Raw genomic sequence first — 24483 nt, forward strand, 5'->3', positions numbered from 1 at the left:
TCGCTCTAGTCCGCATTTGGCGATGAAATGTTGCTAGTATTGCAGGAAAAAATGTGGCTTTATAATTTCACAAAAATTTCCCCTGTGGTTATTGTTCCACCCAGACCTGATTATACCCCAACCAAACCATCACTGTGGTCATCCCAGATTTAATACTGTGGCTAATTCTGAAACGGGCGCAAAGTGGCTGCATTCTGCGGGTCACCCAACCTCCGTCCGCATGCTACAGACTAGCACGGATGCCGGCCTATACGCCCCTCAAGACTCCCAAGACACTGCCATGAGATGGATCTTCTCCGTGCGAGGGCAAGCTGGCTGTCTCCAGTTGTCGCACAGAAATGGCCATTTTCACAGACAGAGTGACTCGCCAATGGACGGAGCAGTCTGTCAGCATTTTCAGTCTCTCTGTGTGCGTATGCATGGTAATTAGGGATGTGCGCCGGACCATTTTTGCCGGATTTGGATTTGGATTTGGTTCTAATTCGTCGTCCGGCTTTGGATTTGGATTTGGATTTGCCAAACTGCGGTGACTGGCTTTGGATTTGGATTTGGATTTTTTTACAAAAATTGACAAAAAAAGCTAAAATCACATAAATTGGTCTTTTTTTTCTTCCTAGAGTATTATTAACCTCAATAACATTAATTTCCAGTCAATTTAGACCATATCACAGCTTATAATATTGTTTTCAACATTATTGGCCAAAGGTTGCAGTGAGCTGACTGGTTACTAAGCGACAAAGCAGCGGCACAACGACACAGACACCACAGTATAAAGCACATCTATGACACATTGCCACACAGCAGTGGCAGAAATGAAAAGTAGTGCACCCACCCAGTGGGGTACGGCCAGCAGAGTCACAGTACTTGTTTACAAAGTGGGCTACGGCCCTAGGAGTCACAGTGCACAATCTTATTAGCATTACACCGCACATAGGGCCTGATTCACATTACACCATAAAGTAGTGTCTCTTATTTATGTTACGACACACAGTAGTGCCCCTTTTACACAATGCCCACAGTAGTGACCCTTTTACACAATGCCCACAGTAGCGGTGTCCCTTACACAATGTCCCCCAGCAGTGGTGCCCCCTATGCAGTCCCCTTAGTAGTACGGTCCACTATGCAGTGCCCCCAGTTGAATGCTCCCCAGTAGTATGCCCCCCATTAGCAGGCCCCCCCAGTAGTATGTCCCCCATTAGCAGGCCCCCCCAGTAGTATGCCCCCCATTAGCATGCCACCCAGTAGTATGCCCCCCCAGTAGTATGGCTCCCCCAGTAGTAGGCTGCCCCAGTAGCAGGCCCCCCCAGTAGTAGGCTGCTCCAGTAGTAGCCCCCCCTGTAGTATGGGCCCCCCCTGTAGTATGGCCCCCCCTGTAGTAGGCCCCCCCAGTAGTATGGCCCCCCCAGTAGCAGACCCCCCCCAGTAGTATAGCCCCCCCCAGTAGCAGGCCCCTCTGTAGTATGGCCCCCCCAGTAGTATTGCCTCCCCCAGTAGCAGACCCCCCCCCAGTAGTGCAGACCCCCCCCCCAGTAGTATAGCCCCCCCAGTAGCAGGCCCCTCTGTAGTATGGCCCCCCCAGTAGTATAGCCCCCCCCCAGTAGCAGACCCCCCCAGTAGTGCAGACCCCCCCCCCCAGTAGCGCCCCCGGACCTTTGACAAGTAAAAAAATAAAAAAAATAAAACTTACCTGTATCCCCGCTCCCGCGCCGTCCGCTCTGTCACACGCTGAGGAGGGAGCCGGAAGACGGAGCTCATGTGTGAGCTCCAGCCGGCTCCCTCCGTGCAGCAGCCAATGAGAGTCTGTGTGACTCTCATTGGCTGCTGTAACAAACACACAGCTGCCGCTGGCGGCTGTGTGTCTGTGTCTGTGTAGGGCAGAGCGCTATCACTGCGCTCTGCCCTACACGCGAGGAGACCTGATGTCGGATTCTCTAGTGAGAATCCGACATCAGGCGGCCGCCGTTCGGCCCCGAACGGGGATCCGAGTCAGGCGGTGAACACCCGAACAGGGTTCGGGTGGACTCGGATCCCCAATGTTCGGAGCGGTTCGGATTCCACAGAATCCGAACCGCTCATCTCTAATGGTAATACGCAGTTTATGGATATCTGCGAGATTCCAGTGGCGTCCAACTCCATATCAGGCCCATAGCTGGACAGGTACAGAGAGGAAGTTGAAGTTAGGATCTGCAACAGGAGCTGCCCATAACTTTTCTAATGTTATGGGCAGCTCCTGTTGCAGATCCTAACTTCAATCCCCCCCCCCCCTTACCAGTTACACAGGACATTGAAATTGCATAGTTCTCCATACAATTCCAATCTGCAGCTCTGTGCTGTAACCATTGTGGGCCGGTGGCTTCTCTGCGTCCACCACTGAATCGCCCCATTGTCTGTTAAGAAACCTCCATTTTTTTATATACTCCTTTGTGTAAATAGGCTACGTAATATTGTATTTGGTTCACATGTCATTATGTTGTTTCTTAATTCCTTCTTTATCTTTCTAGACTTTCCTCCCCCTGAAGTGGATGGCTCCGGAAAGTATTTTCAACAACCTGTACACGACGCTTAGTGATGTCTGGTCTTTTGGAATCCTCCTTTGGGAAATATTCACCTTGGGTATGAGTCGTGTTAAAGACAACTGATATTTATCATTTATGTCAATAGAATAAGTGTCATTTTCATTCATATTTCTGGGTGTTATGTAATATCTTCTTTATCTTGAAAGTATTAAACTTGCTATTAATGTATTTTCAGGGACACAACCTCTTTCATAAACAGAAATAGCCACATGGACATTATCAAATAATAATAACGTTCTGCATGTCATAAAATAATATACTCACACAACACATTTTTAGAATGTTTGGCTGTGCAGACCCAATAAACACCGGGCACATCCTACCTAGTAATTGGGTAGAAGCTTTTGGAGGCGCTATATCAAACCTTCTAAAGTGGACAAGTGGAGGTATTGCCAGTGGCATCACTTACTTGACTTGCACCTGGTGCGGTGGTCGGTCCGGGATCCACTTTCTCGCATGCCGGCGGAAGGGGGCGTGGCTTTGTCCTGCAAAGCCACGCCCACTCATGTTTGACACTCTTGTCGGAGGCATTCATTATGCCTTATTGCCTAAAGTATCACTTCCAAAAAGTTGCTCTTTTTGCAGAGTAAGGTTTTCGTAATTGTGATACTTTTACCCTGCAGCTGAGGTGTCCATAAGGACTTCCTCAAACTGCGTATGCGCCGTCACTGCTGGCGTTTCCTCTTCACCCCGCCGACTGTGCTGACCCTGCCACTGTCTGTAACCACAGACCACCATTCCCAACCCCCGCCCCATGCCGGTCTCTATCCCCCCCTGCCGCCAATGTCTGTACGCCGGTGTCCTCCCCCGCACCCTATCACCTCACCTGTCCCCGTGCGGCTCTTGGACGGAGTAACTGAAGTGAGCCTGAGTTTGGAACTTGATGAATGGGCCAGTCACTTAATTTATACAGAAGTATGTGAAAGTGTTAATTTCCACCTGCTTTTGTATACATTAAGTGATGGTGAATAGACCCCTGTGTTTGGTCACTTTTACATTACAGTTTCAAGCAACATTCCATAAACTTTATGTTTTGCTTATCATTATAGGTGGGACACCGTATCCTGAGTTACCAATGAATGAACAGTTCTACAATGCCATCAAGAGAGGCTACCGGATGTCACGGCCTTCTTACGCTTCCGAGGAAATGTAAGTCAGAGCCGCTGTAAGCCTACAGTTGCATTTGGTAAATAACTATACTATGTAGAGAAAAGTGATTGGACACTGACAGCAAATAGATCAGCGAGATCTTATTGACGTCAGTACTATGTAGGTCCACCACGTGCAGTGATTACTGCCGACACCCTTCTTGGCAAACTGTCCACAAGTTCCTGGACAACAGCAGGCGATATGTTTTCCATTCTGCCTTAAGTACAGTGACCAACTGTGACACTGAAGAAGGTCGAGACGTCCAAGAACGCACCTGTCACTCCAATTCGTCCCAGAGGTTCTCAGTGGGGATAAGATCTGGACTCTGAGCTGGTCAGTCCATCCGGGTAACCAAACTTTCTGTATACCAGTTCAGCGTCGCCCTGGTAACACGACAAGCGGCATTGTCATCCTGATAAAAACAATTGTTTCCGTAGAACTAGTGTATGGGCCTCCCTACCAAGTGTTCTTGTAGAAACCGCTACATTAGTGGCCATTGATAACTCGTGTGCAATGGTATGCATTTCTCTTGCGAGGGGGTGTCCATTCACTTTTGTCTACATAGAGTATATTCATTATTCACAAATACAAATATATAAGAAAATTTCCCAATACCTTGATCATAGAACCTGAGACATTTGACATTGGATTATATGTGCTATGCAGCAGAATGTGCCCCATTGTCCTCTGTCATAGATATATGCGGCGTTGTCTCTGTTTTCGATTGCAAAATCAGTCCCCATAGCTTTCTATGGGGACTGTAAAAATAGGCAATTTACAAGCTAAACTGTGCATATCTTGACCCTGTTAACTAAGGGCCTGATTCAGAGTCACTCGTTCGCTCCGAGCGATGTTCGCACATCTGCGCATGCGTATGGGTCGTAATGCGCATGCGTCAACCAGTCATTGCGGTCGGAAATCGTGTGTTCGCAAAATAGCGAGTGCCTGCTAATTTGAGTGACAGGATGAGGCGTTTGTGGGTGGTAACAGGGGAAGGTGCTTGAAAACGGGGAGTGGAGATCCGAACGCAGGCGTGCTTAAAGGTCAAAACGGGCGTTTAATGGGAGTGCATAATAAAGCAGCGTCATCGGCCACGTCACTTGGTTGTCTCTTAGCCTGAACTGTTCGCATGATTGCGGTAGGAAAATCCAACCACAAGCACTGCGAGCAGTTCAGACGCCTTTCGATGTACTCGATTAATCTAATAAATAGCGGAGATGACGTATGATGCGAACGGCCAGGGGGCGTCTTTACAAAATAGCGAGCGCATATTTTGTTCGCTCGTTCAGACATAGAGGCGTCAACAGACCGCAAAGAGCGAGCGCTCTATTTAAATATCCGGCCCCTTTTTCTGAACGAGCGTCCGCAAATAGCGTCCGGCTCTGAATCAGGCCCTAAGGCCTATAGGCTACGGTATCACATTTGTTTCCTTCGTATCCCTCGCCGCCAGCTCATATTTGTGCATGCGTGGAATGAAGGCTGCACATACTGGACACATCAGGCAAGCTAGGCCCGAGCCAGGAAGTAAAGTGATCGTGTAAGTTAGCGTATATTTTACTCTTTGCCAGGAAAAGCTCTTATCAGCGCCAGTGTCCGGGTAAGAGACACTTTTTATACAGTAAGTCCCGCAAATTAATCTTTTGGTGTGGCAATTTGCGGCAATAGAGAAATGATAGTTATTAGGGCAAAATGGCAGGGGATCAGAAACCGGTCCCATAGACAGTTCACTCGCACATCCATTGTACAGGTCTCCCAAATTTTTATAGCAGGAAATTGGCGTGACGTTTGCTAAAGCCACAAATTGACTTATTCTTTCTGATGCGACTTGGCTCGGTTTATAAAGAATCTGATATTAAAAGTTCTAATATGCAAACTGGTGCCGCCACGATCAGTAATCTGAGGGTCCCCTCATCCCTGTAATAAAAAATAGCCACCTGCGAAAGACTTGCTCTGTGCCATGATCTTCTACACATGCGCATATATCTGACATTGTCTTTGGTAATATGGCACTGGTGCCAGGATGTAGTTGGCATCCCGGCGCAGTGAATGCCGGAATCCCGACTGGGTTCAGAATCCTGGCTCGACAATCCCGGCGGCTGCAATTCCGAAGGTAAATTTCGAGGTTAGGGTTAGGCACTAAGAGGGACGGTTAGGCTGCGGGAGGGGTGGGTTAGGGTTAGGCTACAGGGGGGAGGTTAGAATTAGGCTGTTGGAAGGGAGGGTTAGGCTGTGGAAAAGGTGGGTTAGCGGAAGGATTAAATTACTTACCTGCAGGCGTTGGTATTGCAACCATCTGGATACTGGTGCCGGGATTCCAACCACCGGCATTCTGTACACCAGGATTGCATACCCAACCCCTCGTGCCATATTACCTAAGATTACGCAGGAAACAAGTCACAGCTGGCCAGCAGGAGGGGCAGAAGGTAAGTAAAGCACTGGGTGCAGGGTGAGTGGTATGGGCTTCTCTAGACCCAGAGGTCCGTGTGCACCGCACACCCTGCACCCATTATAAATATGCCATAAACTCTGCCCAGAGCCTGTATTCTAGGGTAATAGCAAACATTGCACATATGGAATCCCTACACATTTCCCAACAAAGTCTTGTGCTGCCTCCTGTCCTGGTATTTCCGATCAACCATTGTGTACCTAGTACGGTATGTAGTCGGGAAGCCGGCGGACCTAATCCCGACAGCCGGCTTCCCGACTGTCATATCCCGGCAAGGGTCTAAAGACAGGCGTCGATATGCCAACGCCAGTCATTTGACATACGCCGGGAGCCCGACGTCCGGCATCCCGATCGAAGGGACGCCGGGCGCCGAGCACGGATAGTTGCAGGGGGGAGGGTTAGGTTTAGGGTTCCCGGGGGGATTTAGGGTTAGGCACCCCCCTGGGAGGTTAGGTTTAGGCTAGGGGAAGGAGGGGTTAGCGTTCGGCACCCCCGTGGGGGACTTAGGTTTAGGCGGCGGGGAAGGAGGGTTAGGTTTAGGCACTTAGAGGGGGGGATTAGGGTTAGGCACTGGGGGGGAAGGTTAGGGTTAGGCACCCCTAAGGGAGGGTTAGGGTTAGGGGGTAGAAATAGGTTAGTATATACTTACCTTTGACGATCTGGATTTCCTCCTCTGCCGGGATGCCAGTTTCGGAATTCCAACCGCCGGGCATGGGTTCGGCGGTAAATCATACTACCATAGCCATGTTTTAATACCTATGCAGAGGCAGCTTGTTTATAATGCAAATATATACTGACAATTGCTAAATGGTATTTGTTCATCTTCTGAAATGATTAACAAAACCATAGGTATTTTCTAAAAAAATAATCCCATATTTTATCAAATTAATTTAAATTGTTTCATTTGCAGATATGAGATCATGCAGAAATGCTGGGATGAAAAGTTTGAGAAGAGACCATCTTTCTCTGCCCTAGTGGCTCTTACAGGAAACCTCCTATTGGATGGCTACAAGCAGGTACATTGCCCATTAAATCTCACAGGAACCAGGACAGATTTATTTTTCTACACAACAGGATTCAGGGGTCTATTTCTGTAGACTAGGGGCAGGAATTGGACCCGGAATTGTTTGTGCAAGGAAAAAAGGGGCGTGGACATTCTTGACGGAGGCGTGGCCACATCACAGGCATGCCGCGAGTCATGAGGGAGTGGCCATGCCTCAGCATGCCGGTTGAGTAAAGCGCTTGGAGGTGGAGCTACGTGGTTCATCAGGACGTCTTCCTTTTTTTATTGCCACAGAAAGGGATGGTCACTGCTTCCTCCTATTAGTAACAATGATACCACAGAGAAGTCACTGATTTCCCTTGCTGTCACTGTATTTTCATAGTTTACTGCATCTTCATAGTCTGCTATGGGGATTGCAGGGTCTGCATGTGCGTGCAAGGGGTACAGCTCCTTTGGGGCCAGAGCTTAGGGGGGCCAATCTTCCTTGTCAAAGTTACATGTGTTATATACATATTTCACCATTGGGTGGTACATAGGGGTTCTTGCAAACATTTGCTATAGGGTCTTTAAATACCTAGTTACACCTTTGAAGTGTCTGAAATTTCACAAGCAGCAGAAAGCAAAGTATTACACAGTTTGCAGCCAATTTCAGATGGAAAAGGGATACCTGTAGCCCCTCAGACTGTGAATATATATATATATATATATATGTATATATATATAGTGTACACTGTATATGGGAATTCAGACTAGACAGTCAAAGGTTTACTCACCTATATTGGTGAGGTAGGATCGACTTTTTGTACCGGCACCTTCGGAATGATAGGTGAAATAATCTTTCTCAATCTGTCATCATTATAACTATATTTACTTGAAAAGGAATTAAGCTGGTGATACATATAAAATAGTCCAACAGTAAGATCACAGTGTCCAAGAAGAGACAGTTGGTGCCGATTTCCGAAACGATCCCTTGCAGGAGGTCATTCGCATAGGTGATCCTTCTGGCGTAGATGAGTGAGTGTCTGTGATTCGCTGGACGCGCCTTTCATGGGTGTACCTGCGTATACAAGTGTTGGTTTTTGCTGAGCGGGGCGATCCTCTTGTGCCAATTCTGCAGTGAATCCACACAGTCATTTGCTTGGTCCCTGCCAGGCCAAACTACTCTCTGCTGGCCCACGCATTTTACACTGAGGCTTTGCCAGCTGCGCTAGGCATCCTGTGACCCTCGCAGAGGAGCCCTGAATTGCTAAACAGCAGCATTACTACAATCTGTATTGCCACGAAAGTGACAATACAGATTTTCAGGTTAGCACCAGGTCTACATAAATAGACCCTGTAAAATAATTTAGTAAAATCTAGTATAAGACAAGTGAGCCACCCATGCCAGTTCCCCAAGGGCACAATAGGTCATACACATCACAGGTAGGTACAATGCCATGTGGATTCATTTCCCTTTCTGTGTGTCCTGCAGAGATACAAACAAGTGGAGGAGGAATTTCTGAGAAGCGATCACCCTGCTGTGGTTCGTGTGAGACCCCGAACAGCTAAAATAAATAACTCCGCCCACGGGGGAGAAAGTATTACAAATATTCTCTATTCAGCTGTGCAACCCAGTGACAGCGACTACATCATTCCTCTGCCGGACCCCAAGCCCGAGGACTCGGATAATGCTCAGAATGACAACTCAGAAAGCCGGCCAAGGTAAAGAGGGAATTACATGGAAATCAGCATTTCTGAAATTTGGTAAACCTGAGAATGGAGCAGTGGGACTGGTTCAGGGGTGCACACTAACAGACGGATTTTGATGAGGGTGTTTTGCTTTCGGCCAGGTGTGGCCTATGAGGGAACCTTAGTGAGGGTGCCTATTACTATGGAATATAATGCTGGTTGTGAGCTTGGCAGCCATCTAGCCACCCCCCCACCCCAAAAGGGCTCCTCATAGGCCACACCTGACCAATAGCAAAACACCCTCATCAAAATCTACCTACTGTAGTAACTGGTGACAATTAGAATAAACTGAGCACTCTTATAATGCCTTAAGCTTAAACAGCTCTCGTCTAATCAAAACAAATGTTCAAAAACCATTTCTTGTGTTTTTTAACCTCATTGAATGAAAGTGTATCTAATATAAGCCTGAGATATCTCCAGCAAAGAATATGAATGTAAATGCCCTATTTTATCGTTTGATTTGAGCTTCTTTTTTTTTTTTAAACTCCTATACATCCAACTAAGCCTTGGAGATAAAGTACCAACCAGCTCCTAACTGTGACTTTACAGGCTGTGTTTGAAAAATGCAATTTAGGAGCTGATTGGTTGATCCTTTATCTCCGTCCACTTTATCTCTCTACAAGGCTTAGTACATAGATCCTATAGTATGTTATATGTTGTGATTGTTTGAAACCAGTCATAACATTTTTTATTACATTAGACAACAGTTTCACCCAATCTAAAACCTATTTCTTTAATACGCAGCTCTACACTGCAAGAAGGTAATACATCATCTACCATTTCCTGCGACAGCCCCCTGGAACAGGCGGAACAAGAGCTTTAAAGTGATTTCCAACTGGCTGGATGTCGGCTCGATATAAAGGGAAATGTTCTGTAGCGTGGCTCCGATTTAAACACTTGGAAATTATCTTCAGCTTCGATAAAGTGGATTGGTTATGGTGAGAGGAGCAATAAACTGTGCAGGGCACAGCTCAATGTTTCAGCTTTATGCAAAAGTATCAGCCATACCCTTATCTGACAAAGACATAATCTTGCTGGACAATCTACAGGGGAGGTGGTAAATCCCAAGCAGCTTTTTCATTTGAAATATTTTAAGAAGGAAAGAAGGAAAGCACAACAAAAGCCAGGCTCCTGATTGGCGACAGAATGAATTCATAATTAGTGACGTTTTTAAGAATGAGATCTTCCATTCCGTACAGTATGTACTATGGGATATCATTAATCTACGTGCAATATATTCCAGTTGGACACTAAATTATTGAAAGCACTGTCAATTTATGGGAGCATTGTATAGGTACAGTGTGGTTCCCTTCACCACGTGTTTCACTGCTTTCAGAGAGAAGAAACTTCTACACACAGCGGATTCTGAGATTATGTCACCTGAATCAATGAACCTTGGCAAACTAAATCAGAACTTGTGCCTTACAAGAGGCATTGAGCACTTTGCAGAAAGTACTTTGAACTGCAATGAAAGAGTCGAATGTTGGTAGCATTGTGACTGTCCATGTTCCAGCACAGACAGCATCTACCATATTCTAAATGCTGCCACATTTCTTTATGCAAAGCAATATAAAGGCAGCTGGGTTTTTTTCACACAATAATATATGTACTACACTAATCTTGGGGATATAATAATATGGTGGCGGCTGGACCGTCTATTAAAAAAAAAAAAAAAAAAAAAAAATGAATTAGGGTTGTGAAATGCTACCCACACAGACATACAGTATAAGCCTTAGGTCGGCCCAAGACCGACTTCTACGTCTAATAATGTTATACCCAGTGACATCATTTTCGTCCAACCCATATATTTTATCGTTGGGTAATTCAATCAACCAAGTACGAACGTTTGTATGATGAATGTTAATCACGTCAGTTATATTTTTTACTGCAAATATATTGAAAAACAATTATGTAGATGTCATGAAGATATACTTTAAGCAACAACTATATTCACATTGAGAATTTTTTATCATTTATAAATAAATAACTCTGCAGAAAGCATAGAGTGCGGAGCTCGACATAATATGTATTACATAGAAAGCAGAATATGTTGTTAGTTTGGGAATTTTTAACTGTCATGGAACGATGTTCTAAACATACCCATTATCAACGGTCAGTAAAAAAAAAATTTCTCTACAGTAAGGGATATATTTACTAAGATGCGGGTTTATAGAAGTGGAGATGTTGCCCATAGTAACCAATCAGATTCTACTTAACATTTATCTAGCACCTTCTAGAATATAATTGCTCGAATCTGATTAGTTGCTATTGGCAACATCTACACTTCTAAAAACCTGCACTTTAATATATATACCCCTTAGTGTTTCCACTTTCATAGGAAATAATCTATCAGTGACAATCAGTGTTTTTTTTTTTTATCTTTATCATTGGTGGTTAATGGACAGGGGTCAGTATCACAGTGATACATAACGTAATACCAGGCTTGCCTACCCTCCCGATTTGGCCAGGAGCCTCCCGATTTTCGGGTGCCGCTCCCGGCCCCCCGGAAAGGCAGGCAAGCCTCCCGGAAATCTCACACTCTCCCCACCTCCCCCCTGAAAAAACAGAAATACCCGCAGCGGGGGGCCCGGTGACGTGATTCGCGCAGAATCGCGTCATCGTGGCCCCGCCCCCTGCTTTACAATGCCGAAAATCACGGCATTGTGAAGAGGGGGCGGAGTCACGATGACACGATTGTGCGGCCCTGCCCCCGGCTCCGCCCCCAGTGTGACACAAAATGGCCGCCCTGCCCCCAGCTCCTCCCCCAATGGCCGGCCCCGCCCCCCGCTATTAGCCGACAATCAGCTCCCTCCTGGAAGGCTGGAGCTGATTGTCGGCAAGTATGCGTAATACCGCTGCTATTTAACAAATGTCCCCTGCGGTTTGTGGGAATGGCGCTAAACATCAGTATGATGATAAGAACGGAAAAATCTCTGATGAACGGGACTGCGATAGCCATTGTCCGGTGAAAACAGATGTTCTTTCCGAATTATAGGCTCAAAGCAGTCTCAAGGTCAGACCTTTAATTATTTCATTTATTGGTTTGTGCCTGCAACCTTTCCTAAGTTAAGTGGTTTATCTTCTTTGCCTCTGTATTTTTCATCAAGGCCATTACATCATCTAGGCGCAGTTGTTTATTTTCATTGCCCTTAAATATAATACACACCTCAGTACATACAATACAGCTGTGGGCCTGAGTCAGAGAGTTATATGCTAATGCAGCCGCTGCCGAGTATGTGTACACAGCTGCCATGTGAAAATATGCCAATGTCGCCCCCGCCTGGAGATGTACTGAGGTGCAAATCCAAGCATCGGCCTAAAAGTCCCAGCATCGGTGTACACAGGTGCAACGTCAGTCGCAGTTCATTTGATTGTCGCAGTCCTGAGTAAGCCTAAGGTCTAACGGAATGGCCGTGGGAAGTGAGGCGCCGGAGTCATGTTTCCTGCCTGCGGGATCGCAGATGCAGGCAGCAACACGCCCCGAAAGCGACCGTAGAACGTCTATTTTTTTGCCACCACTACTCGTTAACTCGCCCTGACATTGCCGGCATATCAATCACACTGCGCAGTGAGCGACTATGGTAGAGTACTTTAGCGCAGTTCGACTTAGAAGCATGCACAGTTTATAGATAATCGCTCAACTGCGAAAGCATCGGCATAGAGCACTATGAATCAGGCCCTGTGGCCGCAAAGTATTTCTGCGTCATACCCAAGGGCAACAAAATAAACAACTTTACCTGGATAAAATAGATAAAAAGCAGGTGCAAACTAATAAACAAAATCCATCTGAAATTCCAATATTAAGTAGCCATGGCATACATACTGTGGTCAGAGGGAATAAAGGTTTATAAACGCTTTACTTTTCCAAAGAGAGGGTCAATGTAAAAAGATGCCATAGTCCAGAGGTTCCCAAACTCCGCCATTACAGTTCAGGTTTTCGGGATATCCATGTTTGAGCCCAGAGGGTTTAATCAAAATGAGTGAGGTAGTAATTAAGTACTGTAATGGCGGAGTTTGGTGAACCTCTGCCCTAGGACCTCATTCAGAGCCGCTCGTTAGCGGCAGTACGCTTGTTCTGAGCGATGTTCGCACATCTGCGCATGCGTATGGTTTTTAGTATGCATGCGTGAACCAGTCAGTGTGGCCGAAAATCGTTTGTTCGCTATATAGCGAGTGCCTGCTATTTTGAGTGACAGAATGTGGCGTATGTGGGTGGTAACAGGGGAAGGTGTTTGAAAACAGGGAGTGGAGATCAGAACGCACGCGTGCTTAAAGGTCAAAGTTTTATGGGTGTGCATAATTAATACAGCAGCGTCATTGACCACATCACTGGGTTATTTTATAGTCAAAACTGCTCGCAATATAGTGGTAGGAAAAAACAACCACAAGAATAGAGAGCAGTTCATACGCTGTTCGATGTACTCGATTAATCTAATAAATAGCGGACATGACGTATGATGCGAGCGGCCAAGGGGCGTTTTTATCAAATAAATGAGCGCATGTTTTGTTCGCTCGTTCAGACATGGAGGCGGCAACAGACCGCAAGGAGCATACGGTTCATTTGAATAGCCACCCCCTTTTTCTGAACGAGCGAGCGCTAATTGCGAGCGGCTCTGAATGAGGGCCCTAGTCCACTGGTTTAACAGGTAAAATGTGTTTTGTGTTGATATACTATATATATAACATGAATCATATTTAATGTTTTTGTCTGGCAGAACAACATGCGCAAAATCCTCCAGTGAGTCAGAATTTCTTTATACATTGACTTCCTAAAAATGCAAAAAAATTTTAATTAAATACTAATGGAAAAATCCTGACAGATAGATAAGTACAATTATTTGTAAAGGGTAAATAAATAAATATGAAGCACTCAGTGTATATCTTGGAACCCAGGTTCAAATCACACTTCCGGGAATATGCTCTATCTGCAGGTATAACCAGGGTGCAAACATCACCTGTACGATTAATGGGTATTATGGTAAAGCAGAATTTTATATATTTATGGTAGGTATTGTAATTTGTTTCTATTTGTTCATTTCTCATGGAATAAGTTTTCCTTGTCATTATATCATTGTCTTTAATTATGTATTCTCTTAAGGAAGAACAGATAGCATTCTGCATAACTATATCATCATTTACAGCATTACGAAAACAGTAACATCATATACATAGACATGAAATTATATATTAATACTTTATATGAATTTAATAGATGCATATATTCCACAGATATACAGCTTTCTTGTAGTAAAGTTAGGTAAAAGTAAAAAAAAAGGGAACTATTTCATGTGCAAATGTAGTCTTTGCCCAATTATTACAATACAAAAAAAATCACAATATTGTGCAATGGTCACTTTCAGGCCTCAAATAATTGAGGTGAATTTAAATGAAGGTGCTCCCAAGGTGTAGTCAGTTCTTCTAAAGTGACTGCACATTGGGAGCAAACTCAGAACATCCTTGCTGATCACCCCAGTAATGTCAACTGAATATTCTTTTGTTATGTTTATCACTGGTGTAAACAACCACCTTATTTGTTTAGATCTAAGCCATTCAGTACTTTGAAAATTGTTGAGTTTATAAACATGTTTAGTGATTGGGAGCATCAGCAGTGGATCTTGCCATTTAGCAGCTTATGGCTGCAACTCATGTATTGCACATTTCCTTTTCACTTAATGCATTGTCATTTAATTCAGAATTACATATCGCCATGGGAGATGCTACTATTAAGAAAATGGCATTTGTGTATTTTTGCTTTAATTGCTGCTCACTGCTGGCTCAGTTTTTCTCAGTATTGGACTGCCCTGCTTACATACTATCACTGCCAGTACCACACACACAGGGGCATTTTGCAATAGGCATTTCTGCTTTCTGCCTATTGTGTGGCTACGTTTAACATTATTATTCTGAGTTGTAAAGAGAGACAAACTTGCACATAAAGGGCCCCATTTAAGAACCTACCTAAATACCAGCGGCATATTACATTTAGTAACGTAGTAACGAATATGCCACTGGTATTCAACATTACCTACCTTTCCAGCAAGGTCCAGCAACGATCCTCCGCCTCAGCGTTGTCTTCTGCTCTGTTGCTGGCAGCCGATCGCTGGGAGCGACAGGTTTCTGTGCGCATGACACTTTCACACGGCGTGGACTCGGCAGTGCCTGGAAGGCTTCGTTGAAGCCGGAGAGGCTGCTGATGAGTGTCCATTGCCGAAAATGGGGACTGTATCGCTCTCACCATCTAAAGATGGCGAGAGCAATGCAGTGAGAAACAACGGTAATTTTAGATTACTGTTGTTTGTTAAATATTGAAAGGAGGATATAACCCCTCTAGCGAGTGTTAAAGGGGTTATGTCTCTTTGATGACTGGGGCTCAAAATTACGTATTAAAGGATATCTCCACTCAAGAATGAGCAATAAAAATTTGCCTAATTAAAATTATTATTGTGGGTACCAAGGGTGTAATTAGTCCTCTCTGTGGCCCCTATATCAACAGGTCTAATGGGTTTATATGTTGGGACCCGCTTACTCATTTATCCCAAGTCACCTGTCAGAACCATCGTCCAATTGGGAAAAAAAAATATATAACTAAATAAATATATATATATATATATATATATATATATATATATATATATGTGTGTGTGTGTGTGCAATCAACTTTAAGACAAAGTTGGTTGTATGATCGCCAGTTAAAATTTTTACGTATATGAAAAAGTTTTAAGTACTTACATACATTTTTTTTTTAGCTGTTTTATTTTTTTTATTTTATTTACTCGGCACAAAATTGATCTGTCACTTCACCATGGTAACTGGATTTGAAGAGGCTCCTTTTTAATGCAACATTCAAAACCTTATTTTATTGGTTAGTAAAAATGAATCTAACGAAAACGGTACAATTTAAAACATAAAGCAGAATAACTACAGTAACTGCGTAGTTAGAAGGTATAGTCAGTCTATGCATGAATTTACCTATACACATTTTTTTAAAGAATGCCATATTGCCAAATGCTTTTTTCCCCCCCTAAATGTAAGGTAACAATGTTTTTTTTGTGCCCCTTTTTGTTGTCACTGTTATATGTTTTAAGCCTGATGTCAATATTCCAATAGAAATTGTCCATTGTGCTCTAAAAAAAAAAAAGATCACTTATTCACATTTGGCATTTTGTGTCTGTGAGCAGCAAAAGTTTTGTCACAAGAGATTGTTGTTTTTTATAAAGAGTTTTTAATACAGTACGGTATGTGTTTTTGTTTTCTTTTAGGATATAGAATAAACAAAGCTGTAATAAATATTAGTATTATAAAATAGTACAAGCGGACAGAGGGCCTGATTCGCTATTTTGCTAATGCGCACGCAGCGCAGTTGCTAATATCAGCGGTGATATGCAAACGAATTGCGATCACAGTATAGCATTGCGATCACAGCCTCACATAAGGATGCCCACTTTCCCTTGTCTCACGTCCATAATACTTAGCAATATAGTGACACAATCGGTAATATCGAACCCATACGCACAGTTGCACAAGCCCAGACCTTACTCAGAAAATGCTAACAGCCACGTACGCTATCAGTGCTATGGCTGCGTATGGCCAAGCAGTGGATAATTTATGCACGCCCCTGGAACGGCATTGAAACGCACTATCACGCCTGTGTTCAGCTGGCCACCCCCCCAGTTACCACCGACAAACGTCAATTTCTGTCAATCACTCTGCGATGGGTCTGCATAGCCTCTGCGATCACAGTCCCGATCTCAGTGTCTGGTTCATGCATGCGCACTGCGATGCGTATGCATTTACAGAACGCAACAATCGACCGATTGCGTGCGTATTAGCGACTGCGATCCTTGCTGAATCAGGCCCAGAGAGCCTTATTCAGAGTTGTACGCTAATGCCATCGCTTCTGTGCCTGTGTACGCAGCAACTGTGTGAGAAAATGCAATTTTCATCTCTATAATCAACTCTAAGATGCGAAGCAGGAAGAGCTACATCTGCCCCACAGATCCCAAAATCTCCAGCAAATGGACACATAATAGTGCAGCACCATCACAAAAACTCATGAGCTAAACAAATTGTGGCCCATACACACTACATAAACATAGACACAGGTTTAAAAGCAAATATACTACCACCCTATGCAAGACATTTTGGAGCGGCCTCTCCAAATCCAACTACAACCATAATTACACTTTTATTATTATATTATTATTAAAGATGTGCACCAACTCCTGTGTTTTGGTTTTGGTTTCAGATCTGTATCTCCCCTGGTTTTGGATCTGAATCTGGTTTTGGATTGTTTTACGTGGTTTTTTGTTTGTTTGGTTTTGGTGTTGGATCTGTATTTTTTTCAAAAAATTATATAAACAGCTAAAACCAAATAAGTTGGGCCTGTTTTTGTTCCTACAGTATTATTAACCTTAATAACAATCATTTTCAGGCATTTCTAGACTTTTAACCACCTCACAGCTCACAATATTGATTTCACTATTTTTCACCAATATAGACCAAATTAAAGTAAGCGACATAGCAGCGGCACAAATGCACGGCAGTTTAAAAAAATATAGAACATCTATAAAACATTGCCACACAGCAGTGGCAGACAGGATGGCAGTTTAATAAACTATAATAATTTCAGTCGGCAATGCCCCAAATTGTGCAAAATGTAAAGAAAAGAGGCACAAGATGGAATTGTCCCTCCCACCCACTCTTTTGTGGGATATTAAAAAGGACATGCACAGTTTAACAAACCAAGCACTTTAGCCACTAGGACTGAAACTTTCGTGGCTGAACTCCTTGGTTTGTTTGGGCCCCCACAAAACATTATTTGGAAGGACTACCTTCAATTATTATGGAGGAGAATGATGATGAGGGTGTTGGTGGTGGAGATTGCATGTGCTGGTCCAAACTGCTGGTAGCTGATACTGGACTGATTGTTATTAATTTACAAATTATTATAATTTTTTTAAACAAATTGCATGAACTTGCTGCAAATGAAGCAACAGGGGGAAGGTGCCTAGATGGTTAATGTCCCTTCCTCTGCTAACTTTGGATTTACAAATGGAACAGATGCCTTCACAACTGTTGTCAGAATTTAGATTTAGATTAAAATAATTCCACACCAAAGATGTGGCTTTTCTGGCTTTCTTTTTATCATGAGCAAGAACTTCTGCCACTGGTGGCTGATTTATTCAAACAACATCCTCATCATCAACATCCTCATTAGCATCAGATAGGACACAAGTTTCCCCACACGCGCACGCAGGGGGGGTTTCTGAGTACCTAGAAACCCCCCCTGCTAGCTTCTCCATCGCCGCGCAGGTGAACTTTTTTTTTTTTTTTAGTAAAGAGAGTCTCCTCACTCTCCTGCCGAAGCTCAGGCAACTGTGCCTGCTGTTATACTGTGCTGGCTGTAGGGGGAGCTGCATCGGCAGTACGCAGCCCTCCCAGGCAGTTCACAATCACATGAGAGCACCAGCATTGTGAGAGGCTGAGAGTTGCTGCCGGCATTCACTTCTGGAGCAGCACCGCAGGTCTGTGTATCGGCAGGGTGGGAGGTGTTCTTTAGTAAATGATGCCAGACTTGTATTTATTTGTGTTTTGAAGTGAGAGGTTTTGTGTGTGTGTGTCAATGTTTGTGTCAGTGTGTGTGTCATTGTTTGTGTCAGTGTGTGTGTCTGTGTAGTCTGTGTGTTTATGTCAATGTTTGTGTCAGTGTGTGTGTGTGTGTCAATGTTTGTGTCAGTGTGTGTGTCTGTGTAGTCTGTCAGTGTGTGTGTGTCAATGTTTGTGTCAGTGTGTGTGTTTGTGTAGTCTGTCAGTGTGTGTCAGTGTGTCTGTGTAAGTGTGTGTCTGTGTAGTCTTTGTCGGTGTGTGTGTGTGTCTGTGCCAGTGAGCGTGTCTATGTTTCCAATGGAGGACTCGGTGTCGCCTTTTATTTCTTGTAGGAGCTGAAATGCTCCACATGGGATTTTCTCTATAACTGAACTAAACCAAACTTTATTCAATTCATCCTGAGTACTGGACTATGGGACTATGCAAACAGTATATATATATATATATATATATATTTAGTCAGATACAGGCAGCACTCCTCGGGTACTCAATATTCCAAGCTCATTAATCCATTACTGTGAAACATTTCAGATGCATTTTCCTTCATTAAGGCATTGACGAAATATGTAATAAATGCATCTGAAATTTTGCACAGTAATGTATTAGCAATCTTGGATTATTGAGTACCTGTATGTGTTTCGATTTTTTTGTTATTGGTTTGCAAACCCCCCTTGCAAAATCCTGCATTTGCCACTGTTCCCCTCATCCTGTTTTTGCACTTCCTTCACACTATCATCCTGATTTTCTATTATTTCACCATCTAATACTAGCACAGCCATCATGGCATCAGTGATCTGCTGTGAAACTGGGTGACAGCTGTTATACTTACTTCCTCTATCAAAGGACTGTTTAATAGTCAATTGTTTTTTTAAATTATTACTAGTAGTAGACTTCTTGGTCCCTTTCTGGGATGAAGAGCCACCCCCAGCAGCAGCAACAGGCGTAGCACTCAAGGATCCTTCTGGGGAATCAGTCATGCTTTTGAAATTGGATGCAGGACTACTTCTGATCACGATTGAGGATGTTGATGATGATGCAGGTGTTGGTGGTGGAGATTGCAGGCGCTTGGATTCAGATAGAAGGAAGCAGCTAGGTGACACTGGACTGATTGTTGTTAGGTTTTTGTCCTCAAAGTTTCTGAATTTGAAATACCCTTTTCAATTTGATCAATGCACTGCAAGTGTTACTTGCAACAGTTACAAATGGCTTGGAAAAGGTTGTCCGAATTTGGGTGGAAATAATTCCACACATGAGAAGTGGATTTTTTGGTTCTTTGTCCAGGCTTGGTAACAATGGGATTTTTGCCACCATGGGCAACAACTGTTGCCTGATTCACAGATTTTACACAAACATCTTCGGCATCAACATCCTCATAATCATCAACATCCTCGTCATCCTTGTTGTTATCGACAACTACATAAATATCCTCCTCATCCTCCTGGTACAATTCCACAGAAGCATCCTCAATTTCTACGTCAGAATGTTGAGTTGTGCTGCTCATCCCCACATTTGCAGAGGACACACAAATGGTGGAAGGAGGATCCTCTTCAAGTACAGTATTAGAAAGGTCAGGCTCACACATGGCAACTGTGGACACACTTGGACTTTCCTCTGGGATTTGTGATTTTTCGGAGCACACAGTTGCGGTGTCTTACTCATCTTAACAATTTAAATTTTTTTAGTACCTCTCCTACAAGCAGAGGGGCTTAAATCATCACTAGAACTACAAGTCATAAATGTAAAGGCCAATACCTTATCCTTTCCTTGCCACTGTGTGTAGAGAATGGCATATTACCAATTTTTTTTTTCTGTAAAAGTGACTTAGCTTTAGATTTTTTTTTCTAACAGGGTAAAAGTCGATTTTTTTTAGCCTGACTTTTGGCCTGACTTAAGCACTAGTACATCGGCCTTCATAGATGACGTTGACAGCCTTGCATTGTCATCATGACTGCTGCTGGCAGTTACAAGACTGGTATGTGGATCCTGCTCTCCTGTTATGTGACTGTCCTCCATACTCACTGCGGTATTACAGCAGTGTCACAAAGCAATTATAGCACAGCTAAGTTGCGGCTAATGCACACAACCAACCACACAGGAAAAAATAGTTTTTATTTTCACACTGGTGGTGTGGCAGGCTAACACGCACACACCAAAAAATTGTTTTTGTTTTCACACTGGTGGTGTGGCAGGCTATCACGCACACACAAAAAATTGGTTTTATTTTTTTTTACACTGGGGGTGAAGAAGAGCACCCCTGATGGACAGAGCACCCCCTGGACAACACAGCAGAACAGCCAGCCAGCCCCTATGGACTACAGCCAGCTAGCCCCTATGGACAGGACAACAGCCAGTCAGCTGTTATGGATAACATCCAGCCAGCCTCTATGGATAACAGCCATCCAGCCCCTATGGACAGGACAACCTCAATTATGCACAACAGCAGCGCAGCACAGCTCCCAGCTCCCTCCCTCTTCACTCTCCACAGCCGGAATGAAAAATGGCAGCGATCGCGTGACCTTTATAGAATCCAAAACTCACGAGAATCCAACAGCAGGATAATGACGTTTTGCATCGCTTTGAGAGCTGAGTCATGCGGGAAAACCCGAGCCGACTCACATCTGACTCGTATTCCCTAAGTTCGGGTGGGTTCGGATCTATTATTATTATTATAAAACACACACATTGTCCCCCAGGAAAAAACACATTGACCCACGCAGAAAAAAATAAACACATTGTCTCCCACAGAAAAAAAATAAAACACATAGTCCCCCACAAAGAAAAATTAAACAAAACACATTGGCCCCAGAGGAACAAAATAAAGCACATTAATTACTGCCCCAGTCCCCTACAGATGACTTAACCTAATCTATCTGTAGCAGAACAAAGAAAGGAGTTCCCTGTCCCTCAGCCGCAGGTGGCACCGAAAACCCTTGTGTGGCCGCTCTGCTGGAATGGACCTCGAGCTGGTCCTGGGTAGAGGGCAGGCTGTGATGGGTAGAGGGAAGAAGGCAAGCTGTGACAGGTAGGGAGCAGAAAGACGGCTGTGATAGGTAGGGGCAGAGGACAGAAGGCTGGCTGTGTCAAGTAGGGAACAGATGGCAGGCTGCGACAGCTAGAGGGCAGAGGGCTGGCTGTGACAGAGGTAGCATAAGATGGGCTGTGATAGATAGTTGGCAGAGGCTGGTCTGAGTCTTGCAGTGCCCGGCCAACAGCACAGTGGCCTCTATGGCAGTAGAGAAATAAAAGGGAGATGCTAATTGCATCCCATAGCCCTTTAAACAATAATTAAATAATGAACTCAGTCTGAATAAAATATAATATATTTATTCAATGTATTAAAATTATATATAAGATTCAATTTTTTTTAAACTAATAAGTGTATAGTTTACACTAATTAAAAGAGCTAATACCGGTATACAACATATAATATTACATACACATATTACAACATATAACGTGAGACATAGGGGGAGATTTAATAAAGCTTAGAGAGAGATAAAATTGGAGATAAATAGCACCAACCAGTCAGCTCCTAACTGTCACTTTACACGCTGTGTTTGAAAAAATGACTGTCAGGAGCTGATTGGTTGGTGCTATTTATCTCCAATTTTATCTTATTAAATCTCCCCCATAGACTGTGTGTGCAAATTTACTTTGCGGTATCTGGCTTGTTAGCAGTGCAGATATTAATTATATATATCACTGTAGAGTGATACTCAACATGCATTTTATTCACTCTGATAAAAAAAAGTCTGTAAGTCACAGATGATAATTAGATGTCCTCAGGTCGTCCGGAAAGGTTAAGGCTTGCGGGCAAAGCCACTGTGGACTTTTAGCAATCACTCCAGTATTATGGATGTGGTCAGTGTCCTAAGATAGGGCTCGCGGTCAGTGCCGCTAGGGGCTTAGGGAAGTAACTCTGGTATTGTAGGTAAAGTCTATGCCCTAATGCTGTAAATAGCACTGTCCTGGTATGCAAAAAGTTACCTTTTCTCCTCGGGTGTAATCCAAACTTTAGTTTAAAAAAATCTTCATGTCCCCATAACTTATTTCCATAACATCAGGGACAGCAACTTTACTCCCTATTTTACTATCTGAGAATTTTCTCATTTCTCTTCAGAAGGTGAAACATTCCAAAAAAATGGTTTTAACCAGAGAAGAGACACAGACAATCACAGACACACTACAGGTATCAGAGGAGAATTTTTGCACACTATATCTGACACTAGAAAGACTAGAGACCACCGAAATAAAACAATGGTGGGAAAGTACAACCCTAAGTAGATATTGAGAACAAAAATTGATACCTAGAAGTTTAAGAATAATAAAAAAAAAACTACTTTTCACTGTAATAATGAAGATAAAAATGGTGGAATGAAACTTTGAATATACTGTATGTTCATATAACTTAATGAGGTTAATTGTGGAAGACAGAGAACTATCTATCAAGACATTAGAAAATTAAGTTGAACGTATAAATGAAATAAGTAGAACCCTTAAAAAGATTGGAGGATTTAAAAAAATTTGAGTCCGTGACAAAAAAACAATTTAAGGAAAATAGAAGAAGAAATAATAGAACAAAAGAAATTAAAATTTGCACGTGATTTAGACGACTATAAACATGATTACAGGAATTGGAGAATCGACAGGAAGGTCCCCCCTTGGACATAACCATACATATAAAAAAGAACAAGAAGAATATAATATAAAACCGATAAACCACAGAACAAGAGATTTTAATCGTGGATATCCCCACAGACATTATATGGAATGGCATCCCACAAACATCAGGAGAGACCAATACAACCCTTATAAAGAAAATATGGAAGAAAGTAGACAAAGATGAAGAAAGAACACCACCATGTATTACCCAAGGGACAATAAAAAATACCATGAAGAATATGAGAACCACAACAAGAAATACTCTAAAAGAAATACAGAGGAGAATAGATACCAGAGTGAGCAAACACTGATAAACAGCTTTAACCAAGAAAGGGAAAATGTAGAAGAACAGATTTTGTCAGCATACACACTTATGAACCGCCTGAATTGTAGAAACCAAAGCCTCAATCATAACAAGAACCATATACAGAATGAGGAAGAAGATGAAGTGGAAAGTTTTATGGACGCTTTTTTAGACCTGATACAGGAGCAACAATGAAATACACAAGCAGGAGCTATTCCAAAAAATACATAAGGACAAAAAAACAAGGGGAGGAGAAAGAAACGAAGAAGTTCAAGTACAAGCGAGGAAAGCGAGGAGGAATCAAGAAAAAAAGAAAGAGCAAAAACAACAGAAAGGAACCGAAGAGGAAACACCAAAAGGCATATTCAACTTGAGCAAACATATACTAGGTAAAGCAGAAATAAGTATTTAAAAAAAAAGCCTAAAATTTGCACCTGCAAACCAATTTAACAAATTTGATGCCTTCATTGACCTCCACAAATTTATACGTAAGCTGACCTTAAAGAAATTCTTCAACCATTAGCATACACGGTTCGTGTATACTAATGGTTGAAGAATTTTCACAAACAAAATTACAAGAAAAGGAAGACATTATATTTAAACACATGGCATTATGACATAAATTATCCTTTTACCCACAGCATCTAAATTGACCTTTAATAAAAACATTTAAAAAATTGGTGGAACAGGACGTTGAGAGTATGACTAACAAAATAAACAAAAATAAAAGAAATGTCACGAAGAAGGAGAAGGAAGCCCTGACATCACTCAAACAAGACAAACATCTAGTCAATAAACCTGCCGATAAAGGCGGGAGTATTGTCCTCATGGACAGGATGGCATATGATGAAGAAGCCACTAAGCAGTTACAAGATGCATCTACTAATGAGCCACTTAAAAAAGACTGACTACAGAATATATGAGGGAATTGGGAACATTATTGAAAAAAGGCTTAGATAGTGGAATTCTGCCCAAACAAGAATATCAATTCCTTAAAAATGAAAACCCA

The 24483-nt window shown here is 43.0% G+C and overlaps 1 protein-coding gene across 1 annotated transcript in view; it reads left to right on the forward strand.

Moving 5' to 3' along the window:
* PDGFRB (platelet derived growth factor receptor beta) overlaps positions 1 to 16135 on the forward strand; it is a 141875-nt gene extending 125740 nt beyond the window's left edge. The window contains exons 19-23 of the mRNA XM_088478266.1: positions 2502 to 2613; positions 3626 to 3725; positions 7082 to 7187; positions 8646 to 8875; positions 9647 to 16135. Of these exons, the coding sequence (XP_088334392.1) occupies positions 2502 to 2613; positions 3626 to 3725; positions 7082 to 7187; positions 8646 to 8875; positions 9647 to 9725 (627 nt within the window). The 3' untranslated portion in view covers positions 9726 to 16135. The remainder of the gene's footprint in view (positions 1 to 2501; positions 2614 to 3625; positions 3726 to 7081; positions 7188 to 8645; positions 8876 to 9646) is intronic.
* The last annotated feature ends 8348 nt before the right edge of the window (positions 16136 to 24483 follow it).

Source organism: Taudactylus pleione, unplaced genomic scaffold, assembly GCF_031769625.1.
Source record: "Taudactylus pleione unplaced genomic scaffold, aTauple2 ptg000212l, whole genome shotgun sequence".
Classification (NCBI taxonomy): domain Eukaryota; kingdom Metazoa; phylum Chordata; class Amphibia; order Anura; family Myobatrachidae; genus Taudactylus; species Taudactylus pleione.